At 29.0% G+C, this 19,098-nt stretch overlaps 5 protein-coding genes across 7 annotated transcripts; 3 read left to right on the top strand and 2 right to left on the bottom strand.

Annotated features, from left to right (window-relative positions):
* Window positions 1-224: 224 nt before the first annotated feature.
* LOC128884874 (xylosyltransferase oxt) lies at window positions 225-4,879 on the top strand. The gene is made up of 7 exons (XM_054138539.1): window positions 225-1,032; window positions 1,107-1,579; window positions 1,651-1,793; window positions 1,894-2,060; window positions 2,134-2,515; window positions 2,587-3,536; window positions 3,612-4,879. Exons 1-7 carry the CDS (start codon window positions 862-864, stop codon window positions 4,068-4,070), a joined length of 2,745 nt encoding a protein of 914 aa, XP_053994514.1. The 5' UTR covers window positions 225-861; the 3' UTR covers window positions 4,071-4,879.
* Window positions 4,880-5,164: 285 nt separating this feature from the next.
* On the top strand, window positions 5,165-7,937 carry LOC128884876 (LETM1 domain-containing protein 1). The gene is made up of 3 exons (XM_054138542.1): window positions 5,165-6,568; window positions 6,727-6,876; window positions 7,002-7,937. The coding sequence occupies exons 1-3, from the start codon at window positions 5,852-5,854 to the stop codon at window positions 7,179-7,181; spliced, it is 1,047 nt and encodes a 348-aa protein (XP_053994517.1). The 5' UTR covers window positions 5,165-5,851; the 3' UTR covers window positions 7,182-7,937.
* A 132-nt stretch (window positions 7,938-8,069) lies between these two features.
* Window positions 8,070-11,306, bottom strand: LOC128884875 (zinc finger CCCH domain-containing protein 3). Its single transcript, XM_054138540.1, has 7 exons — window positions 11,078-11,306; window positions 9,878-10,727; window positions 9,695-9,783; window positions 9,420-9,603; window positions 9,193-9,351; window positions 8,929-9,124; window positions 8,070-8,817 (listed from the first exon to the last, which is right to left on the bottom strand). The coding sequence occupies exons 1-7, from the start codon at window positions 11,115-11,117 to the stop codon at window positions 8,359-8,361; spliced, it is 1,977 nt and encodes a 658-aa protein (XP_053994515.1). The 5' UTR covers window positions 11,118-11,306; the 3' UTR covers window positions 8,070-8,358.
* Window positions 11,307-12,596: 1,290 nt separating this feature from the next.
* Window positions 12,597-13,328, top strand: LOC128885151 (NADH dehydrogenase [ubiquinone] 1 alpha subcomplex subunit 2). The gene is made up of 3 exons (XM_054139005.1): window positions 12,597-12,796; window positions 12,898-13,004; window positions 13,139-13,328. Exons 1-3 carry the CDS (start codon window positions 12,714-12,716, stop codon window positions 13,228-13,230), a joined length of 282 nt encoding a protein of 93 aa, XP_053994980.1. The 5' UTR covers window positions 12,597-12,713; the 3' UTR covers window positions 13,231-13,328.
* A 434-nt stretch (window positions 13,329-13,762) lies between these two features.
* LOC128885147 (putative zinc finger protein 735) lies at window positions 13,763-19,098 on the bottom strand. Of its 3 annotated transcripts, none has more exons than XM_054138998.1 (10): window positions 18,633-19,087; window positions 17,911-18,439; window positions 15,995-16,262; window positions 15,647-15,844; window positions 15,423-15,590; window positions 15,159-15,351; window positions 14,819-15,085; window positions 14,629-14,653; window positions 14,518-14,550; window positions 14,154-14,274 (listed from the first exon to the last, which is right to left on the bottom strand). In XM_054138998.1, the coding sequence occupies exons 1-8, from the start codon at window positions 18,753-18,755 to the stop codon at window positions 14,636-14,638; spliced, it is 1,764 nt and encodes a 587-aa protein (XP_053994973.1). In that variant the 5' UTR covers window positions 18,756-19,087; the 3' UTR covers window positions 14,154-14,274; window positions 14,518-14,550; window positions 14,629-14,635. The 3 variants fall into 3 exon arrangements, with proteins under 3 accessions (XP_053994972.1, XP_053994973.1, XP_053994974.1); XM_054138999.1 differs by having other exon boundaries at window positions 14,640-14,653; XM_054138997.1 differs by lacking the exons at window positions 14,518-14,550; window positions 14,629-14,653 and having other exon boundaries at window positions 13,763-14,274; window positions 18,633-18,844; window positions 18,948-19,098.

Genomic DNA, 19,098 nt, shown 5'->3' with positions numbered 1-19,098 from the left:
TACAATATACAAACTAAAAGGAAATTTTAACGAAACGCTCGCCAAATCTTAGAAATCAAAAAATTGCCTATATTAAACTTATTATAATCTCTAGCTTTTTCTTCTGCTGTACCTTATACATAAGAAAAGAAAAGAAATATAAATTTATGGCAATGGGCACGGGAAAAAAAAGACTGAAAATCAAAACATTCGAATTTTTGTTATGTATTCAAGCTTTATTTCAGAAATATTGTATTAAAAAATTCATGTTCCCTCTCGAGCTCGATGTATTTTCTTTAAAAATCTTTAGCATATTCTCAAATAGAATAGTTTAGTACTCCATGAGCAACGGTTCTGTTCTTAGGATTGACAATTGACCAGAAACCAAAATATTACGCAATCATCTATGTAAACTAAATTGTGCAGCGCGCGACTTAGTATCGCAATAGACTATATATAGGTCCTTATGTTTATATATTTGTTAAATTGATTTATAGTAATAAACATTATCGATTGAAACAACATTTCTTCGAATAATTTTTTTGTAAACTTTTATATCCATGAATCCTTACTTAGTTTAAAAGATTGTGTTTGAACACGTGTTGTCAACGTCAATGAATATTTACATTGAAGTAGTTTGTTGATTTTCCACATTACACGTTTCGTTAACTCGTTACTCAAATTCTATGTACATTTTTGTATATATAAAAATGTACACATACAACATAACACAGTGAATATAATATTGCATATAATATCGAACGTATGAGCAAAATATGTTTCTCCTCTCTTATGGAAGATTACACTTTATTTTTGGTTATGGCAATTATGAAATTAAGCAAAATTCGAGGAACACAGTTCGTATAAAGTAAAACGATAAAGATGGTTATAACAAAGAATAATCCGATAAATCGATCATCTAGTTGTTTACGAAAGTATCGAATACTTTTTGTATTTGGTATCACTGTACTATGTGTACAAATTTATTTAGCTCATATGTTTTTTGGCTTGGAAATTCGGAGTCGAAAGTCTAGTCGATTGTCTTCAGGAGATGTGAGTTTTACCTATGTATTTAATAGGTTTAATTATTAGTGTAATTACCAGTAATGTTCATCATTTTTATACAGGATGATTCTTCTAAACCTGAAGAGGATGAAGGATTACCAAAAGGTTTACGTCAATTGAAGCTTCCTCCTGATAAACAAACTAATACGAATAAGATTTTACAATCTCAGCGAAATCAGACTACTAGAATAAAATTAGATCGTAAATCATTAAACTTTGTACCATCTTGTGAATTTAATGGCAGAGAAGCAGTGAGTGCTGTAACACGTGCACAAAGTCAAGCATGCAAACAACGCATTGTTAATGTGACATGCCTTAACCAACAAGGATTATTATATCCAGAAAGAATACAGTCTCTATGCCCTAATTCTGCAGGATTTGTAGACAAACCTATCAGTTTAGGATGTTTTAAAGATGATAAAACATTAAGAATTCTTTCTGGCTATTATCATGTATTTAAAGGGAACAATTCACCAGAACGCTGTGCTTTTCTATGTCTTCAATCAGGATATTCATATGCTGGTACTGAATACTCGTAAGTATAATCAGCACAAGTTTTTATATATTTTAATTATTATATATTTTATTTTAACAAATTAATTTCAGTATTGAATGTTTCTGTGGAATGGAAAAACCATCTCAGCTAAAGCGATTGCCAGATTCTAGTTGTAATATGAAGTGTGCTGGTAATCCTAAATATTCTTGTGGTGGATATTTAACTATTAACGTATTTTGGACTGGGATACAGAGTAAGGAAATAAACAATTTAGTAGATTTCTACATACTATGTAAATACATATCACTTTTAAAAATACAAATTCATACAGATTTTTACTTTTTATATAATAGAATTCAAAGCACAAGAAGCTCGAAATGCAAGTACAGAAGATGAAAATGAGAAACCTGCTCAAATAGCTTATTTATTAACAGTAAATGGCAGAGCCAGTCGACAAGTGAAACGACTTATCAGTATTCTTTATCATCCTTCACATTTATTTTATATTCATGTTGACGCGGTAATTCAATTTTTGTATTTCTAAGTTTAATAAATACGTATTTTGTTATGCTAAAGTTACTGCATATTTTTAGAGACAAGATTATCTCTATCGAGAGATGTTAGAAGTGGAAAAGTCTTGTAAAACAAATAATATTAAAGTAGCAAGAGGAAATGGTTTACGACATGCCAGTATTTGGGGTGGTGCAAGTCTTTTAACAACTTTTTTGAAATCTGCGCAACAAATGCTCGCGCATCAGCATCATTGGGATTTTCTTGTCAATCTATCAGAATCTGACTTTCCTATAAAAAGCAATATGCAATTAGTTCAGTTTCTAAGTTTAAATAAAGGAATGAATTTTGTAAAATCTCATGGAAGAGAAGTTCAACGTTTTATCACTAAACAAGGATTAGATAAAACTTTCGTAGAATGCGAAACTCGTATGTGGAGAATAGGTGATCGCAAATTACCAAATGGTAAAATTTGTTCATTTCACTTGCTTTTAAAATTGCTTACAATGTTCATTATAAACCATAATTTTTTATAGGTATTCAGATAGACGGTGGTAGTGACTGGGTAGCTTTAAGCAGAGAATTCGTAGAATATGTTGCTGGCCCAAGTCCAGATGCATTAGTGACTGATCTTTTAAGGGTATTTAAGTATACCTTACTGCCTGCTGAATCCTTTTTTCATACAGTTTTACGAAATTCGAAATTTTGCAATACTTATATAGATAACAATTTACACGTTACTAACTGGAAAAGGAAGTTAGGTTGTAAATGTCAGTATAAAGCTGTAGTTGATTGGTGTGGTTGCAGTCCAAATGACTTTAAACTCGAAGATTTTAGTCGAATTCGCAATACGATAGATCGTAACCTATTTTTTGCTCGAAAGTTTGAACCTAGCATCGATCAAAGAATTATAGACAGGGTAGAAGAATGGTTATACCCTGAAAAAATAAATAAAACTATTATAGCAAAAGGTTACGACGCATACTGGCAAAGTTTATACCATGCAGCAGATTTGAGTCCTTTGACAAATGATGCGCAACTGACTGTTTCAAATTCATTAGCGAGATTGATTTTTCGTAAACTGGAGATAAATTACAAGAATGTTCATCTTTTGGAGACAACAGCTTATTTCAGGGAAAATCAGTTTATTGGAACGTTAATTCTTACAGAAGCTATAGTACAACAGCCACTAGATCAACAAGAACGTGTGGAACGAATAGAAGCCTTGGTTTATTTAAGACATAACTTTTCTACTAGTAGAGAATGGTTAGGAAAAATACAAACTTTATCTATAAATACTGATTACGATCAAAAGGAGAAAACGTTTAGAAATTTAATGGGAAGTATAGGACCATACTCATATCCAGTTTTATCATATGAATTTGATACCGGAATTACAACACCACAAAATTTGTCAGTACTGTGGGTGGATCCATATGGTCGATTAGCAGATGTTAATAACATACAACTTGAAGAAATGACATTAGTAATTATACAATCTTTTTTGATATTTTTTAACCTTAATATATTTTTTAATGATTAATGCATTGTTTGTTTCCAGACAGGGTATGTTAAACCACAGTTCAATGAACACTTGGTTGTGGGTACTTGGCATTTGTTCTTGGTTGCTGATTCCGTATTAGTAGCAAAAATGAATTTTTTGGTCACTTCTTTAGGATATTGGAAAAATAAAAAAATAAGTGCAGAAAAAGCGAAAAGAGTAAATAATGCGTCTGGTGATAGTTACGATATTAGTGAAGAAATAAATAAAAAGTGGTCGTATTTACTAAGTTCTATAAACTTTCGTGAACGAACTGCATATATTACAGGTGATGAAAATAAAGTCAATTCTAATTTGGATCAATGGATAGACAAGTTAGTGCAAGAACATTATGAAATTGACAAAATATGTAATGCTTATCATAACATTGATACTAAACTAAAATTACAAAAGTGTATAAATACACACTGGAGCTCTTTGAGCCCAGATTCAAAGGCTGATATCAGTAACTTATGTTAAAAGTATGAATTAATTTATTAAATATGTGCCATTCTCAACACTTTTGAACGTTAATCTAATTAAATACGCGAAAAGGTTAACAATCTTTTTAGATATTTTTATATCAAGTACATACTATATACATTTATAAGACTATTTTAAAAGAATATTAAGTCCTGAAAATTAAAAAATTCTTAAGCAACAAGGAAGGACATTTTTCACGATTTCCTTTGCATGTCCGTTATTAGTTTAAAATAAATCTAATCATTTTAGACGTAATAATCTGCTTTTTGTCTATACGATGGTTTTCATGTGTGAATTATAAAGATGCAAGGCCTGATCATTGCGTTATTAGCTGTATTAACTGATGTTAGAAATAACATTTTTCGTCCTATTTTTAATAAATTTATATACAAAACTAAGATAAGACGGTCATATTTTCACATGCAATTTCATTTATCTATAAAATGTATTAAATATTTATTAATTGTTATTCGTTATAACATCGTCAGTATTATGCAATTAATAGGTTATATTTTCCTATAAAGTCTCGATTGAAATTACAGTTTCCATAATTTGTATTGCATTTATGAAAAATATCGATACATGTGCCTTCAACTTTGTTAATTAATCATAAATTGATCTTCATCTCGTTTCAGTTTTCAAGTCAAATAATGTTAAGATAGTTTATAATAATAGCAGTTCATTAACTAGATATTTTATTTTACATCATTTTCTTTGGTTCGTTTATAATACGATTATATCTGTTATCTCTATTTTACGATTGTTGTAAATTCTTTATCCTATTTGTAAGATGTTTTTTCATATATTCTATATACTTTTGAAATTACACTGTATGTATAAATGTGATATATACATTGTACAATAAATTAAACAAATATTGTGTATAATATATATATTAGTTAAAATTAGCTATCATGTGATTACCGCTAATATCTAATGTGGATACATACATCCTAATACAGCTACTTTTACTGTCGGTAACTATGGCTACAACTATAATATTGCCATCTAGTGTTTATATCACAAAATTTGAATTTTGCTGTAAGCAAAAGGGCTATCGGCAGCTAGATATCTGGAATTATCTTATTATTTTGCGTTATACCACAATCCAAGTATCACCATTAGTATGATGTGTTCAAATGAACATTAATATAATTACGACATAACATAAAGTGAAAATTCTATAAAAAATATCAACTAGTGTAAAGACTGTTTGTTAGAAATAAAGAGGAATACGAAGGGTATTTTATAGAATTTTCGAAATTTGTTTAAAAGTACAATTTACATTTTCTCCTTTTCAACTTACGTATTATACTGAAAATTACAATGAGCATAATATCTTATTCGTCTAAATAATTGTTGAGTTTACGGGTGGTCAGTGTAGTCTGAGAATGTAGTAATATCTTGAAAACAACTAGAAACTACACTTTTGTATGTTTTCATATTTATTCGTAAATTTAGTAATATATGTGCAAGTACTTACACGGAAAAAAAATTTCGTTGTGATCTAGAAACCTCGCAAGTTCATGCAATACCTTTTTCAGTGTACTTTAATATAGTCTGTTATAAAAACATATCTTAACACTAACGAAGAACACTGTTAAGGTTAACGTTAACGAAATGAGTATTCACAAAAATAAAACAATACTGTTATAAAGTAACATGTAATGATTTCTTAGCATTTTCCACCCAATTTTGTAACATATTAATTCAAAGAATAATTAATCAATAACATAAAGTATAATCATAATTAGTATAACACAAACATAATAGTGAAGATGTATAAATTATTGTGTGAAAAGTTCATTTATAAGAATCAAAATGTATTGCCTTTCACATACACTTGTATACAGCAATGTCATACAGAAGTGGAAAGAAAGAAAAATAAAAACAGAGTATCCAATATCAAGAAGTATTGGTTCAATAGATACATAGATTATGTACAAAACTTTACACATGTATTGGAAAGGAATTTTCCATGGACTGTAAAGATGTATCGTGTATTTAGTATTGGTACCAAAGATTTTGTCATAGAAATGAAAAGATATTTGTCAATACTAAAAAAACAAAATATTGATGGTATTCGTAACTTAACATTGGAAGAACTACAGCTGAACTATACAATGCGTAAAGATTTAATAAGGATATGCCCTTTCTTATTAATATCTGCCATTCCTTTTACAACTTATGTCACCTTTCCTTTGGCATATCATTTTCCAAGACATATTTTAACTTCTCATTATTGGACACCACAACAAAAGATTGATTTTATGTTGTTAGACCATAAAAGGCGATTAAAACACAACAAACCATTATTCAGATGTATGCAGGCAGAACTTGTCAAAATTAAAAACCAAACATTGAAAACAAAGTGGAATGACATCATTGCATGTCTTGGTAGTGGTACACACCCTCGTGTAAACGATATTATTGCCTGTTCTGAACTATTTTCTGGTCCTCCATATTCATTGAAGAATCTTAGAAGGAGACATGTAGTATGTTGGATATAATTTAAATTAATTTTATGTATCCAAGTACTTTTAAACATTACTTCAATCACTTGATTTGTGAAAGAATTATAAATTGTATTAATTTCTAATACCATCATTTATCAAAGATAATAGAGACATAATAATTTTGGATTTCATTTTAGAAAGAATTACTTGCTATACACGACATATCTTCTTGGACACCTTTCAAAAAACAAAAATTAAAGGCAAGGGGTATGCTGATACAACAAATGGACCAAGCCATACAAAGAGAAGGTGGAATTACAAAATTGTCAAATGATTCAATACATTGGGTGTGCATATAAAAAATATAATCTATTATATTTTTCATATATTCTTTAATCGTTATAACTAATTAAATATATGTTTACATATATATCATACTTATGACATATATGTAAATTGTATACTGTTTTAGGCACTTTCATTTAGGGGTATAAATCCGACAAATATGTCAGTAGAGAGTATGCAAAACTGGCTTGACCAATGGATTGTATTGTCAAATGCTGTCAATGAAAATAATCTTTCTTTATTATTACATGGTCCAATACTGTTGGCATATAATTATCCTTCTAATTGGATTCTTATATATAGTTGAAACAGTAATACAAAACCTTTATTATTTATATTATAAGATAAAGTATGTAAGCATTGTGACAGTATACAATCTCAATATTTATTTGTGTTTGCTCTTTGTGAAATGTATATAAATAAATCGTATATTTATTTATTATATAATGCTATATACACATACCAACTAATTTCTGTCCTTTGTTCTATTAATAACTTAGTAACGTTTGAAATTAAAAATAAGTTATAAATCCATGTAATAATATATTATTTATTTATATGTACCATTGCATTTAACAATAAATTCTGATGTAAGTAATCAATATTTTGCATGTTTTATTTAATTCTTTGTACTCAGCAACAAGAAAATCTAGATGACAAAGGGTTGAATACATATTTTGTACATTAATATATGCAGATTATAATAACATACATTTAATAAATAATATGTCTACATATGTACCAAGTTATATTTTAGGTTAGTGCTACCCAATGAAGGGGACTGCCAGGCGCCTGATTCCCCTTCCTTTCTTCAACCTTTTTCCATCTTTTTCTTGTGTAACATGTAGCCATTGAGCTCTATCCTAGGATAGAGCTCAATGCATGTAGCATACTTTCACTGTCAAAGCTAAAGAAGTAACCATAATACTAGGCTATACAGGTTGTCCCGTATAAAGTGTTATCGAAAGATAACAAACTTACACATTGCACGTTTGTTATCTTCCGGTAACCAACTCACGGCAATGCCAATCCCGTACATGTATATTTGTAGTTCATAGAATCTGACATAGATTATACATAGCTGTGGTTTAATTTTCCGTTGCGAAAGAACTATATTACTTACGGTATTATCTGTTTAACGATAAAAAGGTGAGGAAAAATAAAAAGGGTTCATATAAAATGATAACAACTCGTACGCAGGTAAAATACTTTCATTTTGCAAAGTGTACACTTTTTCCATTTACATAATTATATACACATTATAAAATATAGTCCTCATTTTTTGTATATATTTGTACTTAATATTATACAAACTTAAATCTGTTTAGCTAACAAACGTAAATTTTACTACTAATTAAAACAAAAATTGTTGTTTATCAAACTATAAATTTGATATTTTAATAAAAATAGATAAGATATATGAACCCGCAGACGATTTCGAAAAATATTAACAAATTTTTATGAGTGATATTGTACTGTATGTATTAATTAATGGGTATATAAGTAGGAAGAAAACCAATTGGAGGACGCTTTGCAATTTTACAATCAGAAATGCTTTGAGATTCACAATTATCATTGATTGATTTTAAATTTATGTTATCATCAGGAATTTTGATTAATGCGTCGGAATGAATTGTAGCTTCTACCCTTTTCATAAGTTTAATTTTGTTCATAACTCTTTCTCTTTTTTCATCAAGAGATTTATCGGTACCGCTATCTGCTTGTTCATAGTATCTGAGTCTGTTTTCATTACTAGAAGTGGGAATATTCTTTGATATAGTAGGAGGTGTTATTGGATCGTTAGGTACATTGTATTTTCTTTTAAAATGGTTTTGTTTATTAGAAGGGGAATGTGGCTTATGAGGATAAGGACAATGCTTACCTTTACTGCACGTTCCCAGCCTTGCAAACTCTGGACACAGATTTTCATGACGTTGCTTACACTGGAAACGAAAAAATCAATTCTTTTTTTGATATAGTGTTTTATACACATCACTGATATAAACAACGTATGAAATTGTTATAAATAATAAAATAAAAAATATCGAGATTACCTCACGACCTTTAGCACAGTATCCTTGCAAAAATTCTCTGCAAATTGGAGTGCTGGAAGAAACTTTAATGTGACGATATGGACAGTCATCTCGGGTACAACAACCTTCTAAAAAGTATTTACAAGTTGGCATTTTTTCAGGACCTACATCATGAGATAATGGACATTTATCCAGTAAACAATTTCCTTGAAGAAATCTGAAAACATTTTGTTACCAAGTAAACAATACAAATAAACATTATATTGACACGAAAAATGATTTTACTTTTTGCAAAGAGAAATTTGCTTTTTATCATGGCGTTTTACACAAATCCCTCTTTCATGGTTTGAGCAATATCCAAATCGTTGAAATATCAAACAAGGTTGATTGTTTTTTTGCATTTTATTCCGTAATATCTGTATACTCCTTTGTTTGACTTTATTACTGTAATTCACGAAAATATATTAATACCAAAGTATGAATTAAAAAATTATTTGTAATATTTTGTATACCTAATATTATTTTTATAGTTTACTTTCTGCGATATGTTAGATAATAATTTTGTGCCACTGAGTGTGTTAAATGTTTTAGTATTAGAATTTCCAGATGTTTGTTTCAGAGATCTTATCCTACATAATTTTTTCCCATTAGTGGCCACGATAAATTTATCATCTTTTGTATTTGTTGCACGTTTTCCTGTAATAAAAAACATAAACATTTACATCATGCATTTATTTGATTTTATATTATAATAAAAGTGTAGACAGTACTCCAAATATTGACTTACTTTTTACTCCATAACTCTTACGTACTAGCTGATTCTTGGAAGACTTGTAAACAATTCCTCCAATTGTAATTAATTCCGATTTGTTATTCCTATAAGGTATATTCAAATTTTATTAATTTACAAGTTCTATTTATTCGATATTTTAAAAGTTACCAAAATAGATATTATTGCAGTTATACATACATAATTTTTTTCTGACCAAGATCTATATGTTCTTTGATACCTATTGATTTTGGTATAGTTCTGTCTATTCTATACTTGTTTACTGTAGGTTTTGTAATTGGCATTTTCACAAAATTGGTATTCTTACTAACAGATTGTTGTAAAGTATTTACTATTTTTGTTTTCATGGCTTTATGAGAAAAAGGTTTGATACTTTTTAATGACGAATTTGGCGATTTTTTAATTTTATGTAGATCCATTTGAGAAGTACTTAATGACCTTCTTGATACTCGTTTTACCCGTACAAGTTTTCTTTGCGATAAAATTACAATATTAGAATTATTAGTTCTCTTCTGACCAATAGTCTTTGAAGTATTTGTATCCTTAACAAATTTCAATCTTGAACAAACTGGATGACTAGCATGTTCTACTGGCTTAGATTGTATCGAGGAAGACAATTTTTTCATTAATTTTGGATTAACATACACTGACTTTTTCATAGAGTTTCGCTCTTGCAAAGAAATTTGTTTAACACTTGCTACTTTGTTTATAGAATTACATCCTATATTTTCATTAGAATTAATAGCACCTCTCACCATTTTTGGATTAACGTGTACTAAAGGTTTTACGCGCAATGATGGATTGATATGTATAGCAGAATTTTGATGTTTAAAATTTGGATTGATGTATACATTAGTACTTGTTAATTCAGTATTTGAGATACTATCAGAAGTTTTTGAAAATAGTTGACATTTCTGGAGTAAATTTGTACATTTGTAGGACCTTGTAAGACCTGAGTTTTGGTTTTGTATACTTTCTTCGTTACAGTATACTTTTCCTGATGATTTTTTTTTATGATGTTCTATTAAATCTGTAATATATAACATTATTGTTAGATCTAAAATTTTGTTTACATAGAGGCCAGTGAATTGTGTTGAGCTAAATGGTACAACAAGGGATTAAACAAATGAGATGTTTAGAATTTGTTGAAGCATACATATTGAATATTAATGTTATAATTAAAATATTAATTTTTTGGAAATAAATCCTTTGTGCTATAAAATAAACATGAAAATCGATCAAAAGTGATGCATACTGTATATAAATTAAAATTGTATTTTCCTTAGGAAGTTAATTGTACAACTTTACTTCTTTCAATGTGCTTTTGTCGTCACTACATATATTCAGCATTGAATGGATCACTAAAAATTGTAAACTTACGTGTCAAATAGTGGATTTCTTTTAACAAACTTTCGTCCATTTTTAATAGTAAAAAACTACACTTTTACGCGAATTACTAAATAAATAAAGGACGAAGTATTAAAGGCAGTACTTTAAGACGCAATTATTTCTTTCCCAAATTACATCAGAATCAACCACAATTGACCAGAATGATGACATACGTCGAATCTTGATACTATCTTGGTCGTATCACAGCACCATAGAATAGTGTAACAGAAGCGAAACTCTTGACGGGGTTTTTGATGTCGTGAGGGCGCCATTGGTGGAGTGTGGTTTAGAGCCAGTGGCGCAAATTTGTAGTGGAAATAGTTCCCACCATTCCTGATAGATGGGGCCATCGATATTTTTTAATCAATTATTCTTTATTTTTCGTAAATGCGAAAATAATTATTACAATTATTTGATATGTTATTATATTAAGTTATTATTAAATATTTGATTCCATTACATTTACATCTTGTAGAATATTGCAGTCGAAAATAGTAGGCACAGCGTGTTTTGTCAAAAACCGTTTCCCCTCAGTGTAATGAAAACAAGAATTTGCAAAATGAATGTTACAAATGCGAGTATTCTGGGAAATTTTGCACGACGTTGGTATAGCATTCTTCCATTGATTTAAAAGAATATCATTTTTTAATGGAAATCTAAAAGTAAAAGTAACATTAAAGTTTCAAATAAATCGTTTTACTTTGATCGAAATGTGAAGTTAATATCTCATGAACACTGGAATTGTTAATAATGCAATACCTAAAAAAACGATACATTCCGATTTGGATTTCAATCATTTGTACACCCCTTTACGCAGCAAACTATCACCATTTTAATAATTGTTATAAATATTTTCGATAATAAATATACTCTTCGTCAGCTGGACGGCGTCAGAGTAGCTTTTTATCAAAAGTTTTGATCAATCTTGACAGTACACAGCTCTGACATGCATACGGTTTAATTTTAAACAATTTTAAAGAAGTATGGTATAGCCAACCAAATGCTTAAAATGCTTAGTTAAAATTGTTAACTAAGCCCTTAAATAAATAAAACAAATCTATCTCTTTTAGTAGACGCATTCTAAACCATTCTGCACTGCTTTCTATAGAGAGCGTGCATTTCGGCCAGTATAGACCAAAGAGATTATATCTTTGCTTATCATAATCAATGAATTATACAAATTACAGTAGAGAAGTCATAAGAGCTTCTATAAGTAGAGATAATAAGATACGAAGAAAGAGAGAACAAATTGAGAGAGTATAGGAGTACTTCTCCTCCGCATTCTCCAAGCGGCGGGCAATTTAAAAATAAAATTAGATTTACACTCTTCAACAAAACAAAATCGTTTCATAAGCCTATTTAATGTCAGTACTTGATCTATCTAATGATTTTAAAAACGTAAGAATTGATAAGAATTGTTGTTGGTACTTCATACTACTTCGTAGTACTTCATACGTCCTTTATGAATAATAATACTCTATATTTCTATATTGTCAATACATCTAAATAACTTTAATTTGATTATTCAAACAATATGAAAAATTAAAACAAATAGATATCAAGATCGATTACATTACATAACTCCGTAACATTTTATGCAGTGATCTGCAGTGAATAACGTTCAAAGATGGCTACGGTTAAGCTTGGACCTCATCTAAAAGAATTACGAATTCTTTTATGTCAAACGTCAAAATCTAGTCAGGGTGCTAGGTGATAGTAACATTACTTGTTAAATATTTGCATTATCATAAAATATAATAATCATCCATAACCTTCAGTATTGAGACCTAACCTATTCGTACTTTTTTCAGAAATTTTGTCGAACAACAGTATGTACCTCTTAAAAGAAGTAACCCAGAATTTCCAGTTTTGATAAGAGAATGTTCTTTAATTGAACCTTTTCTATACGCACGATATGGTAAATGGAATAATATAATATTTTCTGAGGAACTATTAATTGTAATGCTGTGAATATTACATTGTATTTTTAGAAAGATTAATAATGACACTTGAGGTTTGTATGTTTATTGATTTGAAATTAACATATTTCAGAACGTGGAGTGGAGAAATGCATTTCCCTACAAAATTTAGAATCTGAGGAAATACTTAATCGAATTAAGGAACTTGCAGCTAGTAAAGCATAATAATATGTATTCTATTACAGATGTATCTTAATTTATTTAGTTATTAAATAAAATAGTTGTATTAATTTAATTATATTATAATATTTAAGTGTTGAGTATCATATCTTTTTCAATGAGTTGGTATCTAACTTTGAAGTAAAATAAAGGAGATACTTTTAAATACTTTCATTTACAAAATTATCATACAATAGCTATTTTTATTGCTTTCAGTCACCAACAACTTGAGCAGTTTCTTTTTTTGCAATTCCAATTTGGTATTTTAAAATATTTCTATACACAAAAAAAAAATATTTTTCAACTGTACTTTGTATTTCTTCTTTATTGTACTTTAAGTTTATATTATCTGAAGTTTATTGTAGCCCTTATTAAAGCGAAGTTGAAAATATTACAGTTTAAAATCTTTGTAGCGTCCTTTTTATAAGAATGTGTTATGTTACCTTTTCAAATTATTATTACCGTTGTGATATCGTTTCAATAACTGGAATTATAGTTAGGGTAAAAAATGTAATTCTATTAAAAAAAAAAACAAGAATGATTTTGAGAATTATCTTGTACATTTATCTACAAATAAACTGTTTTCGCTATGTAATGTTATTTTTAAATGCATCGTAATTTTCATCGCTGAAAGTAAATTATTTATACAGCTTGAGTTATGATTTCATTTTGTTTGTATCAAATTTTCTGCCACGGTAACAGAATCGTCAACATTTAAAATGTTTGCATATTTGTCACTTAAGCAATTAAAGGTTGTATATATTTGCTTAAACTGACTTATATAATACAATTTTATCTTATCTATGTTGAAGGAAACTATTCCCTGTATGTCACATTGGAAATATTATAAAAATTGTATGGTAAATTGGGTGGTAAAAAATTTTGCAAAGTTGCTGGCATTGCATTAAAGTATGTTGCATTTCTTTCTCGAAACACAGTATCTTGTATCGTACTGGACACATCTGGTTGAAAATTTTGAATTGCAGTAGTTGGTATAGTTTGTACAACAATTGGTTGAGTTGTAGATGTATGCGACACAGTTTGAATTACCTGTAGACATTCCAAATACGGAAAATACAAGATACAAAAATCACGTATATAAAATAATTGAATTATCGTGATTAAATTCAAGTTGAAAATCGTAATTATACAAGGTGTCCAATTAAAAACAGGGGAGTACAGATCTCTTATCTTAATATAATAAAATAAATTTTAATAGCGATTATCAAAATGGTTCAGACTAATATTTCTAGATGCGAGCGGAAAATTCAATTTGATGCTTAGAATACATACCACCTGAAAGGTTAGCTTATAGATATATTTCACCTGCAAAGAGTTTCAAAAATCAGCTACAAACACAGGTATTTAAAAAGTTATGGATCCATACAAAAACATAAAGGTGACCTTCATATCACCTTGGCATCTCCACCTAAAAAAGTTATTTCAACAAATTCACATCCCCCTGAACAGCGTAATATATGAAGAAAAAAAAACTATATTAAGTAGCACTAAATTTAAAAAATATTGGATTTTATCGATTAGAACTGGACACCCTGTATAAGATATAGTATTAAATAAAACAATAATTCCTTACTTGAACAGTTGGTGATTCCGTCGGAGACACGGGAAGAGGATCTTCGGATGTATTTGATTGAACTGTTTGTGACTGTTCTGATTGTTGCTGCGGTTGATGTAATTGTTGCGATTCTGATTGTTGTGATTGTGATAAATGTTTGGTATGTGATGTATTGATTCCATGTCTACGTTTCATATGTTTATTGTAGTTTGGCCAATTTGTAAAATGATGCTGACATTCTAAACAACTATACGGACGTTCACCCGTGTGTTGTCTTCTGTGTGTCTAAAATTAAACTTAATAAGTAGAACTATATTATTACTTGTAGAACGCGATAAAAACTATTTAATGAACCTACAGTCAGTATTCCTTTAAAGCGAAAACATTTGCCACAAAATTCGCATGTAAATGGCATTGCTCCAGTGTGTATTCTGTGATGCTCTCTTAATGTACCTTTTTCTCTAAAAGTTCTTCCACAGACAGCACATTGATGTGGCTTAGCTCCAGTGTGAACTGTTTCATGTTTCTTTAATTGCAATGGCGTTTTGAAGCTAAAGATCACATTCATTATTGTAACCTAGGTATTGAAATATAAATTATATTATAGTTTTTATAGACATACGCTTTTGAACATTGAGTACAGTTGTATGGTTTATCTGCAGAGTGAGTTAAAAAATGAGCTTCTAGATTTCCTTTCTGAATAAAACTTTTGCCACATTGATCACATGTAAAATTTCTAACACCAGAATGGATGCGCTTATGTGTAACTAAATTCGGTTTTGTTGAAAATCTGAAACAACTCTTTCTATTATTTAAATATTTCATTTTGTTTATATAATGCTTTACCTTTTGTCACACTGGTCACAAGGAAATCTATTCTTCATCGTATCCGGTAAATGACATCGACTATGTATATATAAAGCACTTTGTTGTCTAAATGCTTTTCCACAAGTTTGACATACATGAGGCCGTTCTTCACTATGAATTGCTTTGTGAGAATCTAATACTTTTTTATGTACAAATGATTTCCCACAATCTTCGCAACTAAGTATATATGATACATACACATATACATACATACAGGCGTGTACATGTGTATGCACGCGTATATATTATATATGAAAATGTATTATTAAAATGCTATTACAAAATAGTCAATAATTTAAAATTATTAATAATGGAAATGATATTTACCTGAACTTTGCCTTATTCTTATGTCGTTTGACATGCGTGAGAAAACCATAATATTTATCATAAACTTTACAACATAGTACACACATATATTTTGCTTGTTGATTGTGAACAGTTTCGTGATGCTCTTCTAATCCTTCTAAACTTGATAATTTATCGTTACAATCCGTGCAAAGCCACGGATATCTATCTAAAGTCTCTCCTCTTTTATGTCCAAATTTTAACGTATCTGTTGTATGTGCTTCTATCATTTCTAAATCTGAATCTGTACCTGTAGCGAAAATGTTGTACTTTGAATAATTTTACTATTAATTAACATAATATATATTTCAAATCAATTTACATATCATATTCAAAGATAATATTCTTTTAATTCTCTGTTATGTATACAAGAAATATTCAGTCTTCAACAGTAAGTGTTCTCCAACATTTTCGAAATATTTAATGCATATTTTCACTGGATTTAACAATATTTCACATACCAAAGACACACACTTCTCTTTCTAGTATGATTTAATGCTGATTTTATGTTATTGATCAAGTATCTTACCTTTCTCAACCACTTATCATACATTGTCAAGATCTTAGTACAAATAGATCGACACTACATTTACAATTTGAATAGAGTTAGGAAATTAAATTTGTGTAAATAACCAAAAATAACTTTCAAATTCGGATTTAACTAAAATAATCTAATGAACAATATTACAAAGCGTTAATATTATATGGCCAATGTAATCTTAATAGTAGTGTTGGTGTATGGACGTACGTTTTAGATACAGGAACTGCATACAAAGAAATATCATGAAGTGTGTTCTTCAATCTGTGAACAAAAATCCAGAAAACAGTGATTAAAAAAAAAGAATAAGTTATTACCTTACCACATTCTATTGCACATTGAATTCTATAAAGATGAAGAAAAGTAACAATTCTGCATTGTTCTTTGTAGTGTGTACAGATATTATAATTTAAAAATGTATTAGAACACTTACTGTAAGTAATACAATGTGAATATGTATCAAGTATATACATATGTATCACATGTGCAAGTGTACATACACTCCTTCGTGTTTTTAGTTACCTCAATCTGCAGATGTGTAGCCTTGAAAGTCTAATTGCTTTTACTTCAGAAAATATACTTAAAGTTACAGAATAGTAAATTTCATTATTCTTCGGGTATTAGGTATGTACTAATTTCAGAGTATCTCTAGATTCTCACAAATCTATTTTATTTATAGATGCAACAATGGAGATGTAAAATACAATAACATTTATTTTTAACCCTTTGCGGATGAGAGGTTTTATTGGTGCACTCGAAAAAGAAATTATATACACCTGAAAATTCTGTCATAATAATAACACATTTAATTGTACATAAGAAAAACTTTAAAAAAGTATACATTAGCATTGATTAATAATAATTTTAATTTTGTAATATAAAATTCAGTTTCATATGATATCTTTCAAATGATCCCCTGGGTGTAAGCTTAGCAATGTTTGGGCACCTATAGTGCTTCATGTTCGCAAAGGGTTAATTGTATTTCTAGTACTTTTATATATAAAACCTTCGAAAGAATTGATTTGCATAAAGAAAGTAGGCACATATCTATTACAAAAAGTGGAAGTGTGCTTTGTATCATTGCATCTGCAGAAAAAATCATGTTATACAAAATTAGACCAATATTCAAGTTTCCTGTTCATGATTTTCTTCTATTTTTAACTAAATAGAGATACCTATTCTAGATACATGATACTTTACATATTCTAAAGCTAATTCAAAGTGATCCTTGAAGGAAATATGCTTTAGTTTACATATTATAATAATTTTCTATTCAATGTACTATAGTTTCCAAAAGAACATTCTTTCTAATAACATTAGTTATATATGAAATGTCAAATTTAACACATTTTTTTTTTACCTGTCATATAGTTATCTGGAATTTTAACATTAGTTTTTACATTTATATTATTATGTTCTTTCTCTAAATCAGAATTTATATACATATTTGAATCTTCCATCTTTTGATTCTGACTTTTCCGTTTTAATCTCTTTCTGGTCTGTTTTAATGGTGTTTTCTTCATTTGAATTTTACACTTTTTTTGTTTCACAATATCTTGGGCCTCCTTAGCTTCATATTTTTGATGATTACTGTTCTTGTTTTCTTCAACAAAGTAGTTACATGAAATATTAGATTCATGAATGTAGTTATTTGTCAAATGACACTCAACAATTCCTTCTGCAACTTCTTCTTCTTTCGGAAATGCAACTGTCTTTTCAATATAGTTAATGCTCGTTTGTAATGATTGTGGTTCAGATTTAGGATCTATGAGTAATTGCTTTAGAGATGTTTGTGCTTGATTAGTTTTCTCAAAAAATTCATTGCACTGATTCAACAGTATACAACAGTCTATACAAACTGTAAGTGGTAATCCATCAGTTATTAATACCTGTAAAAAGAGATTTTCAATTTAAACATAACAAACAATTACAAATGTATTTATAATTGAATCAATAATAAAAATAATATCACTAATTTATCTGGAACTAAAATGAAATCGCAGAATCATTATTAAATCTATTTGATTATAAGCATGTTAAGGAAAATCGGTACAAAAAAAAAAGAACCAATTGTTTTTTTACCTGAATCTGCAAGCATTTAGCTATTTTAGCTTCTATAGCTAACTTTCGTCCTTCAGCATCATAAATTCCAATACAGTTTTCTTTGGTCTCGGCACAGAGCCGGCATAGTTCCGGCTCCGTCATTATTCACACATAAAATCGGAGAATGTGTATCGCGGCACAGTACATTGTCACAAAAATTATAGATCTAATCGCATCATCTCTCATTTACACTACGACATGTAGTAAATAAAAAATTGGTACGGACGCCAAACAAGATAGCGGACATGTTGTTCTTTTCAATAAGAAAAAGATGAAGTACTTTTCAATACGCACACGAAGGATTCTTTAAATTTCTATTTATCCCTCTACGTTTATCAGCAAAGATGTTAGACCCTTAAGAAATAATTAGTACCACACTTCCCATTATGTCATAACGGAATAAAAGTACACATTTATCTCATTACGATTGTTTGGAAAAGTATAC

The sequence above is a fragment of the Hylaeus volcanicus genome, chromosome 2 (assembly GCF_026283585.1).
Source record: "Hylaeus volcanicus isolate JK05 chromosome 2, UHH_iyHylVolc1.0_haploid, whole genome shotgun sequence".
NCBI classification, from domain to species: Eukaryota; Metazoa; Arthropoda; class Insecta; order Hymenoptera; family Colletidae; genus Hylaeus; species Hylaeus volcanicus.
Note: the sequence above shows the minus strand (reverse complement) of the source record. Positions and strands in the feature narration are given on the sequence as shown.